The sequence below is a fragment of the Macrobrachium rosenbergii genome, chromosome 59, assembly GCF_040412425.1.
Source record: "Macrobrachium rosenbergii isolate ZJJX-2024 chromosome 59, ASM4041242v1, whole genome shotgun sequence".
In the NCBI taxonomy this organism is placed as follows: Eukaryota; Metazoa; Arthropoda; class Malacostraca; order Decapoda; family Palaemonidae; genus Macrobrachium; species Macrobrachium rosenbergii.
The window spans coordinates 38,265,018-38,278,521 of record NC_089799.1 but is presented as its reverse complement, the minus strand read 5'-3'; the positions used below and the strand labels follow the sequence as shown (position 1 = coordinate 38,278,521).

General features: G+C 37.6%; 1 protein-coding gene across 14 annotated transcripts in view; it reads right to left on the bottom strand.

Annotated features, from left to right (window-relative positions):
* Art7 (arginine methyltransferase 7) overlaps positions 1–13,504 on the bottom strand; it is a 59,383-nt gene that overhangs the window by 5,295 nt on the left and 40,584 nt on the right. For all 14 annotated transcript variants that reach the window (XM_067102417.1, XM_067102422.1, XM_067102418.1 and 11 more), the window contains 3 exons: positions 13,318–13,480; positions 8,137–8,333; positions 3,493–3,635 (listed from right to left, as the gene is read on the bottom strand). In XM_067102417.1, the coding sequence (XP_066958518.1) occupies positions 3,493–3,635; positions 8,137–8,333; positions 13,318–13,480 (503 nt within the window). The remainder of the gene's footprint in view (positions 1–3,492; positions 3,636–8,136; positions 8,334–13,317; positions 13,481–13,504) is intronic.

Sequence of the window (13,504 nt, the reverse complement as noted above, 5' to 3'; positions counted from 1 at the left end):
CATATGAGAGTAGTATTAAAGGTACCTATGACAAAGACAAACAATCCTGTTTTACGAGAGTAGTATTAAAGGCATCTATGAAAAAGACAAACAATCCTGTTTCAAGAAATCTCTCTCTCTCTCTCTCTCTCTCTCTATATATATATATATATATATATATATATATATATATATATATATATATATATATACATACATACAGTAAACCCCAGTATTCATGTTCTCATGATTCGCAGACTCACGCATTCGCGGGTTTCTCCGTGGAACATATCTACCCATTATTCGCAGAAAATTCACCCATTCGCGGTATTTTTCACTGAGAAATATTCACTAAATACTGTATTTTCATATAATTTTCATGAATAAAAGCACTTTTTGTGATAAAACCATTAAAATATTCAGGTATAAGCATTTTTACAGGTTTTTCATGTGTTTTAACTATCAAAATGGGCAGTTCTAAGTGTTTTTAGAGGGGTTTTAAGTATTCGCAATTTTAGCTATTCGCACGAGGGGGGGGGTTGCAGTATGCATCACTCGCGAATACGGGGGTTCACTGTATATATATATATACGCACACACAGTAGTACCTCGGACTTCGAACTTAATCCGTTCCAGAAAGCTGGTTGAAATGCAATTTGTCCAAAATATGAAACAAATTTCCCCATAAGAAATAAAGGGAAACAGGATAATTCATTCCACCCTAGCCAAAAAGCCCCCTTTTAAATTTTTTCTATTACTAATGTGTTAAAAAGTTAAATCAAGTGTGTAAAGTAATAAAACATTATGTTGATGAAGTAAAATTTTCGAATAATTTTGTTTCCGTGTACAAGCTAAAAATTTGATTTACGAACTGTTTGGTGAAAATGGCTCGCAGCCGGCTGGGACTGAGGGAGGAGGGTCCGAATCCTTAGAGGAAACCAAAATGGTTGCAGTAGGCAAAGGTTGTTAAGTTAAATCAATTTTATTCACATTTTACACGGATAATCAAAGGAATCAATATGGTGTGTGTGTGTGTCCATTGTCTGTTTGTGTGCGTGTATGTTAGAGAGAGAGAGAGAGTAATCAGCATCTGGCAGATATGAAAACAATCCCTCACGCGTGTATTATTGTTGATGTGTTTACACTTGGATCATGAGTGCAAGAAGGAGATTAATTATGCCACAAAACATCAACCTACTGGAAAGTGGCAGAATTTAAAATCATAATGCAATAAACATGACGATTTTGCAAACTAATAAGTAATCAGTAAAGAGTGAAAGTAAGAGAGGGAGAGATCAAATAAATTTTCACATGGAGTTGTTTAAACAAACAATCCAAGGCACGCAGAAGCTGAACGTGGCACATGTGATTCATGATGTGGGGATGAGTTACTTGTATGGTGCTTAAAAATCGTAAAAAGTAAGTGTCATTCGATAGGTATTTTACCGTAACAAAAAGAAGTGATTCAAGCGAATCGAGTGGAAGTGAAAGAAACAGGCGAAATGTAGTGAAAGAGAAAAACCATTCGTGCCCAGCTGGGAAGTCATTGGGAAGTGGACCCCATCTCCCACCCAATAACTGACCACCACCCCCTCCCTCTCCTCTCTACCGCCTCACTCAGCCCAGTTCTGAACACTTGCTCAGGTGTTTTTATATTGAATCATTATGTTAAATTTATTGTGAAATTCTCTTCTTTTATTTTTTGATGTGAATTGCTACTGCTTTAAGCAAAGACAGTAATGGTTTTACTGTCTCTTCTCCTTCTCTCCTCAACAGTATAAATGCTCACTTCCTCTACCTCAAGTCAGCTGTGCGTCACCGCAGTGACATATGATTCTGTTCATCTTTTATGTTAAATTTATTGTGAAATGCTTTATTCTTTTATTCTGTTGAATATGGTTATCATTAAACTATATATTGTAAAGAAAAAACATGCTACTACAGTCTTTCTTGTAGGATGCGGTAGGCCGTCACGTACAAGTATAAACAAGACAATTGGTCAGGTCGAAGTACAATTACTGGTTCAACAAATCACACAAAATTTCTTAGAAAATTTTGGTCAATAAATGGAATGTTCGACATAAGAAATGTCCATAAGAATTCATAAATAATTTCACTCTCTTAAGTAAGGACAACTCTTATCTCTCTCTCGTTCGTAATTCGCACAATCCATGTATTACTCTTTCTCTGTATGTCTTTACCTAAACAGTAGATAGTTTTGAATTGATCTAATTTTACCTGTACCATCCACGAACTGTGAATATGACCCTAATCATGCTACCAAAGTATTAAGCTAACTTTTAAATGAAATTAAAGTTGCTGTAATTTCATTTAAAAGTTAGCTTAATGTATTACCTTTAGTATTACCTTTAAAAAAAGAAATAAATGGCTGACGTAAAAATATCGGAGAGTATGAAGATTATGTATACTATTTCTCCCTCTCTCCCCATTCCACCAATCTATTTTGAGAAGTCTTCTCAACATCATTTTTAAGAACTTTATTCTGTCTCTTTCTCTTTATTTTGAAATGCTCTATGTCACTATGTTTTAGAACGGCGCATTTACAGTTCATGGACGGTACAGGTAAAATTATGTCAATTCAAAACTATCTACTGTTTACGTAAAGACGTACAGAGAAAGAGTAATCCATGGGTTGCACTAATTATGAGAGAGAGAGAGAGAGAGAGAGAGAGAGAGAGAGAGAGAGAGAGAGAGAGAGAGAGAGAGAGAGAGAGAGAGAGAGAGAGAGAGAGAAGAGAAATTATTTATGAATTATTATAGAGAGAGAGAGAGAGAGAGAGAGAGAGAGAGAGAGAGAGAGAGAGAGAGAGAGAGAGAGAGAGAGAGAGAGAGAGAGAGAGAGAGAGAATTACGTATGAACCCTTTGACCTGCTAATTGGCAATGCTCCCCCTTCCTGTCTTATTAAGTTGACATATTTGACAGCTTTGCCTCTGTAACTCAATCAAGACATACTAAATGGATATCCATACTATATGTTTCTACACATTTCATAACCACTGATTACCCAGTCTATTCCCAAGCACCAGGTAATGGTTATGTAGCCTATGGGCCACTTTAGTTGGTACATAATTAAAATCATACACAAGAGGTTAGGCTAACTCGATTTACCCTTTTGGCAACCTCAAATTATCTATCAATGTTAAAAAAGTCATTGAATAATGAGTTTGAATAAGAAAATTGTCTAACATTACAGTATTGCCTTAATGCTAATTATCACTTTGTCAAACAAGAAAAAACAGCACAGCAATTACAGCATGGTCTAGCGATCTACTGTACTCCTAACTTCTAACCTTGCAAGAGGCCTACTGGCTGCCAATTTAAACAAATCTCAACCTACCCATTTTGATCACTAATTTTTTCTGCTTCTGTATCTGTAACTGATCCTGCACTTCTTAGCATAAACAATAATTGCAAATACTTGTTGGCAGAAAACTTAACAAAATCAGCTTCTAGGCCAACACATAACAATAAGATGACGATTGCATACTTACAGGTGCTATTAGCTGGTCAGTTGTCACTTCACTGATGTCTCCTGGAAGTACTGTAATTTTGTGCTGGAGCTTATTGACGCTAATGAAATCCTCTACGACTTTCCTAGTACCTGGACCCTCTGTCATATAAACATGCTTGGCTCCTAAATCAATTGAAAACTTTGTAAGTTTTACTAAAGTAGTGATGAAAATATTAATTTCATAACACTGTATTGTACTTAAAATGAGTGCATAGAATACGTGAACAAACATACGTACAGTATGTGGCATTCTACAATGGCAAAGAAAACTGGTACAGTAACATGGATTTTTTCAACTTTTCTCTCAAAGACATCTAGGATATTTTCCCTTTGGTTAAATGAACCCAGATGGAGATACAGGATGCAGAAGTGAAGAGAGCATTAACTAAAATGAAGAATGGTAAAGCACCAGGTCCATCAGAGTTCCAAATTGAAATGATCAAACTACTACGTACAGAGGGGGAGAAACGGATGCTGGATTCATTAAAAGCTATACGGGAAGAGGAAGAAATGCCAAGGGACTGGGAGGAGAGTCTAATGGTATATATATATATAAAAGCAGAAGGGAGATGTCATGGACTGTGGTAACTGCAGAGGAATTAAACTAACAGAGCATGGATTGAAAGTTTTAGAGAGATACTGGGTGAGAGATTAAGAGAAATTGTAAAGATTGGGAAACAGCAGTATGGATTCATGAGAGGAAGAGGGACACTGGACGCCATCTTCATAGTAAGACAGCTACAGGAAAAGAGGCTAGAAGGAAACCAGGAGCTTTATTGTGCATTTATAGACCTGGAGAAAGCATATGATAGAATCCCAATAGAAGTGATGTTTTGGTGTTTCAGGAAGAGGAGAGCCCCAGAAAAGTTGGTTAGGCTGGTCGAGATGATATATCAGAGAACGAGCACAAAAGTAACAACAGCAGTTGGGGAAACAGAAAACTTTGAAGTTAGTGTTGGATTACACCAGGGGTCAGCATTAAGCCCATTTTTGTTTGCGCTGGTCATGGATGTGTTGAGTGAAGAGATCAGGAATGAAGTGCTGCAGTTGTTGTACGCTGATGATCTGGTGATTACTGCTGAAGATGAGGAGGACCTACAGAGAAGGGTTGGAGAGTGGCATGAGTCTTTAGAGAGGGGAGGCTCATGAGTGAATGTGAATAAAACAGAGGTTTAGTGAGCAGTAGGGAAGACAGAGAGAGAACAGTAATATAAGAAAGAAGAGGCTTGATTATAAAACAGGTGGAAAAGTTTAAATACTTAGGATCTACTTTAAGCCAAGAGGGAGGATGTGAGGCTGAAGTGGACGGGAGGATAAAAGCAGCGTGAGGGAAGTGGAGAGATGTAGCTGGAGTTGTATGTGATAAGAAAATGCCAATAAAGCTAAAAGTCCAGATCTATAGCACAGTGATAAGACCAGTATTAATGTATGGATCAGAAACATGGGCTCTAAGAAGAAGAGAGGAAGTAAAACTTGAGAGAACAGAGATGAGAATGCTGAGGTGGATTATGGGAATACCACTGCCTGAGAGATTGGAAAATGATGAAATAAGAAGAAGAGCAGGCTTAGTAAAGATAACAGAGGTGATAACAGAGTCACGATTGAGATGGTATGGGCATGTGTTAAGGATGGATGATGAGGAGGGAGTGAAGAGGGCTTGGGAAGAACCTGTTAGAGGAAGAAGATCGAAAAGGAGACAGAGAATTAGATGGCGAGATAAAGTGTGGGAAGATATGTAGAGAAGAGGTTTGGTGGAGGATGATGCCTTTGATAGAAGAGGAGTTTTCCCTTTAGTTAAATGCACTATCTTGAAAAAGCTGCCCAAATGAGCAAAAATTGCTGTACAGTAAATATGTCAACTGCAATAATTAATGGCAAATCTGTTTTTTCATTACCTGTAAGGTTACTAAAAAGATTATTTTTATGCCCTATATGAACGCACTGAATCTAAAGTTGTTTCCTTCCTTATGCCAGAAAGATAATCAAGGTTGGTTATTCTCCTTGTATTGGCTGTCATATGTTTATTCTTTACAGGAAAATATGAAAGCTAGAATGTTGTCGATGCGTTTTGTCTACTGTTACCATGGTTTCGTGTTACTGTTTTACCATCCAGTGGAACTTTGGTTAATGGACATCTCCACTAACGGACAATTCAGTTTAAGGGCAATTTGTCTGAGGAAAAGTCTTCCCTGTTAGTCGACTTTTGCTTGATCTAAGAATAGACAATGACGACCTCCTAAAACATGTATGGGGTTAGGCACATAGTGCGTGCAGCCAAAACAAAGGGAAAGACAGTCTACATAGGTTTTGCTCAGTGCACATCTCTGCCAAACTGACTCATGTCTGTGTTTTTTTCAATTCTAATGCAAATATGTAAGTTATAATGACCCCTAAGAAGACTTGATAGGCCAGCAAGGCAAAGAGAGAGAGAAAACCAATAGAGATTCAAAGAAAATAACAGAAAAATATGAAAGTAGTGTCAGCACGGTTGACCTGGGGAAGGAGTATGGGGTTACCAAACAAACAAATTCTATTAAAATAAAATGTCTGAGTATGGGGTCACCAAACAAAGAAATTCTATTAAAATAAAATGTCAAGTAGCCAATAAAGTGGCTAATGTCACTATGAGAGTGAAATCTACGGTATATCTATTTGCTGTCACATCACATACTGTCTCTTTAGCAGGCCTCAAAGAACAATCAGAAAACACTGATCGGAACAACTCAAAATTAATCAAATTAATAGAGGTGCCTGTATCTATAAAAATATTCACATCAACTCTATACACAGACCCTTTTACCACTGGCTTCAGCTCTGAGGGTTCAAAAATTCTGTTCTGTCGGCCCCTAGAGGATCCTGAAAAAACCCCTCGAGGGGTTCTCCTACCTGCCAGACCAGCGCTCTGAGGTGTGCTTCTAGACTCATTCTGTTTAAGAAGTGGGCAAAACCGCCAACCATGATATGCAGACTTGCAAGCGCCACAATGTTTCACCCTACAAAACTTCTTAGTATGGCCCTGCCTATTACAATTATTGTGGAATCAAGATCACTCTGTGTATGAGATCCTTCGGAATAGCCCTGGAAGATTTCGGCATCCCATCCAAATAGGAGCTATCTACATTGGTTAACAAATGAATCGGGGAACAGCTGTTTACAATTTTGACGGATTTTACTTTACCTTAAAGTACTTTAGTTTACCCATTTTACATTTATGGACAAAAATCAAAACAATAATTCCCTTAATACAATTGTTTCTTTTAGCAAGTAAAAAATTATTTTCCTAATTCTTTTGGTAGTAAGCTTAATCAGTTGATTCTGAGAACCTAAACATTACGAATGTCGAATGTAATTACAATAATGCCAAACTGGAAAGAATGTAAAGAATCCTGATCAAAGACAGCCCTCTCCTTAAATCCACAGCTTTAAACCTCTGGACACCTTTGCCCTTGAAGCATCAATATGAATGGCATATTAATTCTTAGCAAGTCCAATCCATCATGGAGTGGTTGATAAAATCACCACAGCTCTTACATAAATTTCTGGACACTTTGACCTCAAGGTATCAATATGAATGGTATATTAATACTTATTAGGTCCAAACCATTACTGAGCAGTTGATAAAAACACCACAGCTCCTACTCTTGGATTTAAACATAATCTCCAATCCCTGCAATGATTTTTCTTCTCAATAATTAAAAGTGAAAAGAGAGAGCAAGATTAAGAAAGTAAAAAAATGAAGCAAAATGATTTAAAGGTGAAAGGAGAAAAAACCCTGCAGTTGCACTGTGGGTGTATAAGTTATAAAGTGGATGGGCATCAAGATAGGAGGCAGCTGAAATAATGTGGAAGAGGCTGAAATAATGAGAGAAAGAGTATAGAAAGATATTTGCATCTGAATCCATGGAAATGATCCCCAAGTCTGAGAGCTCGCTCACCTTCACAAATCCTCAACACGTAGAATATAAATGTTCTTAGGTGAAACCAAGTGAGTCCAACAAGACATTCTCCCATTGAGAGGAGTGGAAGACTGAAAGGTTCACTTGTAAGTAATTATATCAGATGGTGGCAGCATGAGTCACAGAACAGGTAAAGCATGGAGAGTAGTTCATAGAAGTGGTAAAAAGGTTAGTGTAGGTGGAAGGGTGAATCAGAGTATTTTGAGATGGTTTGGTCATGTGGAAAGAATGGAGGATGGTAGGATTGTGAAAGTGTGTAATTTGGAAGCATTACACTACGGCTGAAATAACAATCTAGAAAGTGCTAGACAGATGATGTGAAAGATATATTCAAAAGGAAAGACCTTAATATCCAAGAAGTGTGATAGTGCATGCAAAATAGAAGTGAATCTCAGAAGTGAATCTCACAGTGTATGTAGGGGAATTCAATGCTGATAAACCCTCTGAGGAGTTCTACCCAGCACTAAACAAAACTCAAAATGATAAACATCAATTCCTCTCAATCAAAAATATAGTGCAAGATTGTTTACATGTAAAAACTTCCTGCATATCTAATGGTAGATACACTAGTAACTATCTTTTGACATATATATGTAAGAGCATCAAAGAAATTTGTTTCCACAAAGTACTTATGAAAAAGTAACAAACAGGTTAATCACTATACCTACCTAACTTAGCAGCAACTATTGCCATAAGACAACAATCTCCAAGAGTAAGACAAATACTGTCAGGAGTAATAAGTTTCTCTAGAACACGAATGTATGTTTTCAACCTTCTTGGATCATTCAGCTGTCCTATTCGCGTTCTAGATGACACAATATGAATACCGCATTCACAAACAGGACGATCCATACAGATCTCTTTACTGAAAAAAAGTACAACATACATGCACATTACGCTATGTTATCACTTGTTATTGCACACATCTTCTATTGAAAGACAGGCATCCTTATTACTAACAATAAAACTGTGTTAAAAAAGCTGGACCATTCACCTTTGTTTTGCATGTACTCTTCAGTTTCTGGACTCCAATATCTATTCTGGTTCATGTAACCAGTACCTTATTGGTTTTCCTCTCCTACTCTTTCAAAACACTTCAAAAGTATTCCCAAATTTTACCAATCTCTCAGACTCCATTTTCAACCTAAACTTAATAATTCATAATTCACTTCCACTGACATTCTACAGTCTCTTCAAATATAGTACTATGCAAACATTAACAGCTTCAACCTTTTACCTTCAACAGAGTGAACATCCACACTTAACTTTCAAATGGTAACAGTTGGCTAGACACAATAATCTTCTTAACATTCCAGCTTTGGCTTTCATAGATTCTCCTCTTCCACACCTTTTGCATAAACCCAGCTACACCCTTACTTCACTTTTATTTTGCAACTCACATATTACAGGTTATCCCATTCTGGTATACTCTCCATTTACCCCCATGCATCAGTAAGAATAAACTGCAGCTATTTCTTCACTATCCACATTACCATACATTGCTCCCCTTCCAAGTTTTCCAAAGTGGCTTAACTTTATCCTTGCTAAAATTCACCTCCAAACTTCTCCTAGGCCTCCAACTGTTCACTGAAGCATCTTCCGTGTTGCTAGAATGTCAGATGAAGTTTGATACACTGAGTAAGGCAGAGTAATGGCCCAATCAAAAAAGTTTTGTGTGCACGTAATAGCTGTTAACCTGAATTATTAAACAGCCAAATAGACACAGTATATCCTTGTTTCCAACTACTTAAACACAAAAGTCATTCCCCATCTACATTATCTAACTATATAAGCTTTCATTATAAACAATCCAGCCACTCACAAAAAATTACCTATGTACCATGTATCCTCACCAACCCTGATACTGTACAGTATCTATCACAAGATTTTCTATGTTTATGTACACCAAAAGTTGAATTCCCCTTTGCTCTCAAAATCTTCACACAACTATTTCATAACAAACACTAATCCACACACCCTCTTCCTTGTCTAAATTTTATCCACAATGCACTTTGCCTTTCAATCCTACAGACATCTGTCTTTCTTTCTTTCTTGATAAAAATTGTAAAATGCACCTTTCCCACTATAATTAGAAATATTAATGCCGCTATCATTCTTACACTCACCTCTGTGACCTTCAAACAATACATATATGACCTACAGCATGTCTTGATGCATCAATGCGTGAATTTACTACCAATAAAATTCTGCTAGGGTATCCTAGCACATCCTTATCAGTTCCATATAAACATAACATTTAGTATTATTACATGGCGTTCTTGCTTAGCAACATAAAATGTGTAGTCCTTAGTGCTGAGAGTACTTTTAAGTCATAAGGTACACACATCCCAACATGTTTAATAAAAAGAAAAAACTCACAATGATGATTTCCTTATATCATAGATGTTACCATTACTAATAACTCAAAAATACAAAGAAATGTCAGACGCTATTTTTCGCAAGATACATACATCAAATGTATGTAACCTTTGGACTGCTTTTGATACTAATGCATCATTTCACAAGAAACCTCGAAATCACTGAAAGCTCACTGATGTCTCAATTTCACATAATTTTAGTTTCAAAACAAACCCATTACCTCTACATAGCCTATTTGTCCGTGTGTGTGTGTGTGTGTGTGTGCATAAATTCAAGACACTTTTTTCCTAAAAGAAGAAACAGTGCAACTACCAGTGCCACAGAACAGCACATGCATCACTGAGGTCTGGAACACAGAGCTGGTTCATTCTCTGTCTGTCTGCTGTCCTAGTCACAGTTCACAGCTTTTCACTGCTATATTCCTTTGCATAAATATTTTGGTGAATATGTTTCCTTCTGTTTAGCTAAGAGATGTGATTTTTATTTTATAAATACCTGTACCTTTAACAGTATTTTATGTTCTATTAACTGAGGAGTTCCCCATAAAGTTCACATAAATGTCTTTATAACTTCAGCCAAAGTAGTCCTGGAAGACTTGGGGAGTTCCCTTGTAGTTAATTCCAGAATAGTGGCAGAGGTTAGGACAGAGAGTAGGCGGAACCTTGCATGGAACTCAGAAGTGGCTGTCCTGTCTGGAGATTTTTCCCACAGGAACACCAAACTGCTAAGGAGCAACATCTAGTGGGGAACAATAGGTGTTGCCCATTTTTCTGCAGAATTTTCAGGCACTGGGATGGCTAAAATGAATGGCTTTATCTCTTTTATTGACTTATCCTTCCCAGTAATGGCAAAGTTCTGTAAGTCTACCATCACATGATAAAATGTTTTAAAGGTGAAGGGAAGAAGGCTGGGACCAGCTGTAGGGGATATTGGCTTTTCAGGATTGTTGATGTGTCATAGTTTAACATGGAAAAGGTGGTTTCTGTATTCCTACTGTAGGAGGGACCAAGCACTCTTCCATTTGAGAAAGACAGGTCTGCCCTGAAGTTCAGGACAATAAGTATTAATTTGATGAATTATGAGTTGTTCCAATCGATGTTTTCCAATCATTCTTTGAGGCCTGCTAAAGAGACAGTATGTGATGTTCAAGCAAATAGGTTACGGGTTTTGGGATACGTAGATGTAGATTTATCTCTTGGGGGTAGAACTTTTACAGAATCATTTTTGGTTATACAAGGGGCTCCTTTGGGGAATACTTTGTTACTCGGCCATCCAGCATGTCGGAGACGAAAAATCTCGGTTCATACAGGGGTGTGCAGTCTAATTGTGAGAGTACCTGGTGTGTTTGTGCCTTATGAGGGGATGGATATGAGTGTAGTGGTGGGTGATGATGGATCGGGTGTACGTAAGAATCTGAGGGTGGATGCTGAACAGGTGTCGGTGGGTAAGAAGAGTTATATAGGGGTTTTGTCGGATCATGTGGTTCTTGGTCCTGGTATGGTTGCTATAGTGAAAGTTCGAGTGAAAGGAGTGCATAAATCCAGACAGGTGTGTTGGATGAGTGTAGCGAAAAGCTGAAGGGGGTAGTGTGTATGGGTTCTGTAAACAAGGTGCCAAGCTCAGGGGATACTTGGGTAGAATTGCTAAACTGTAATGATTCGGTTCACAATTACCAGAAGGGTACTTATGCAATCAACTTTGTTGACTGGTTCGATGAAGATAATTCAGTGGCTACTGTCGGGGATTTTTGTAGTTTTTCAGAAGCAGATTTACAGGCTAGGAGGCAGGTTTTTAGGGATCATTTAGCTGATGCTGATTATAAAGAATATGCTGGGGGTGTACAGTCTTGGTGGGTTGGGTGGGTGGCGCCTACGCATTTTTCCGAATATACGAACCTCCCTCTTAAGATATTATTACTGGAAGAATGAGTAAGCACTGTTAGGCGACATCTGGCAACCATTCTTCTCTCCCTGACAGGGGTAGAAGTTCCCAGTAGCTGCTGGTCAATTATAGTCGATTATTTACCAAATTTTTTCGTCTGCATGGACTTGTGATTTTGCTGTTATTTAGCCCCTATTTAGTACTTTTTTTCTTATAATGAGCCACAATAAGCTCTTGTCAAGTGAGAAAATAAGTCAAATAATCACTCTGCATAAGGTACAACTGCAACCTAAGGATATTGCCGATGTTGTGGGCGTTAGTGAGCCATCTTTGAAATTTTTTACCCACTGCTGCACAGTTCGCTCACTAAATGCCCACATCATCGGCAATATCCTGAAAAATATTCGCTAATTACAGGCAGTCCCCGGTTTACGACGGATCCGGCTTACGACGTTCCGAGGTTACGATGCTTTTGAAATATATATATTCATTGGAAATTATTTCCTGGTTTACGACGCATGTTCCAGGGTTACGATGTGTTGTATGTCGATCTGACAGAAGAAATATGGCTCCAAAACAGCAGAATAATAAAAATTTGGAGGTTTTTTGATGAAAACTCACTAAAAATGTAGTTTACATCGTTTTAAATATACCCAAAGCATTAAAAGTAAGATTTTCTTAGGATTACTGACGATTTTCGACCATTTTTCGGTTTACGACGCAGCGGAAAAACGGACCCCCGTCGTAAACCGGGGACTGCCTCTACTGTATTTTCATATTTTTGTGACTAAATGCACTTTTTGTGATAAAACTATTAAAATACTCAGGTATAAGCATTTTTAGAGGGTTTTTTTGTGTTTAAACTATCAAATTAGGCAGTTCTAAGTGTTTTTTGAGGGGTTTTAAGTATTCACAGGTTTTAGCTATTCACAGGGGGGTGTGGTACACATCCCCCGCGAATACAGGGGGTTTACTGTATGTGTGTGTATATTATATATATATATATATATATATATATATATATATATATATATTATCCACATACATACAGGCAGACCCCCGTTTACACCAGGCTCAGCTTACAACGTTCCGAGTTTATGACGCTCTTCAAATACATTCAACAAAAATTATTCCCAGGTTACAACACACGTTCCAGGTTTATGACGCCCACATCACCAATCCGATGGAAGAAATATGGCTCCAAAATGCAGAATGGTCAAAATTTGGATGTTTTTTGATGAAAAACTCAATAAAAATCCAGGTTACGTCATTTTCAAGACACCCAAAGGATTAAAAGTAAGGTTTTCTTATGATTTTCGACGATATTTCGGGTTACAGCGATTTTTGGCTTGCGACGTGGCCTCGGAATGGAACCCCTGGCATAAATCCTCACCTAAACTTTGCTGTTAGAGGTTAATAAGCTAATCTTTGTTACTGTTCTGGTTTCTCTTTTTCTTAACGCAATCTCTCTCATTCCAAATATTGCCTTTTCACTTCTTTCCATTACTGCTTATTTGCTCTCTTTCTCTCTCTCTCTCTCTATGCGAAAGAAAATATTTTGTCCTGAAAAATCTCATTATTAAACTTACTTGATATCCTCCTGAATGTTAAACCATAAGCTATATTCATCATGCATAGACACCAACATCAAGGGCTTCTCCACTTCTACTTTCCGAGGTTGAGGAAGATAGTATACGGCTTGCATCCAGTGATCTCTCCATGGAATATCTTCACTGCTGCTTTTTAATCTGCCTGGAAAGAGAGGTTGAAATTCTC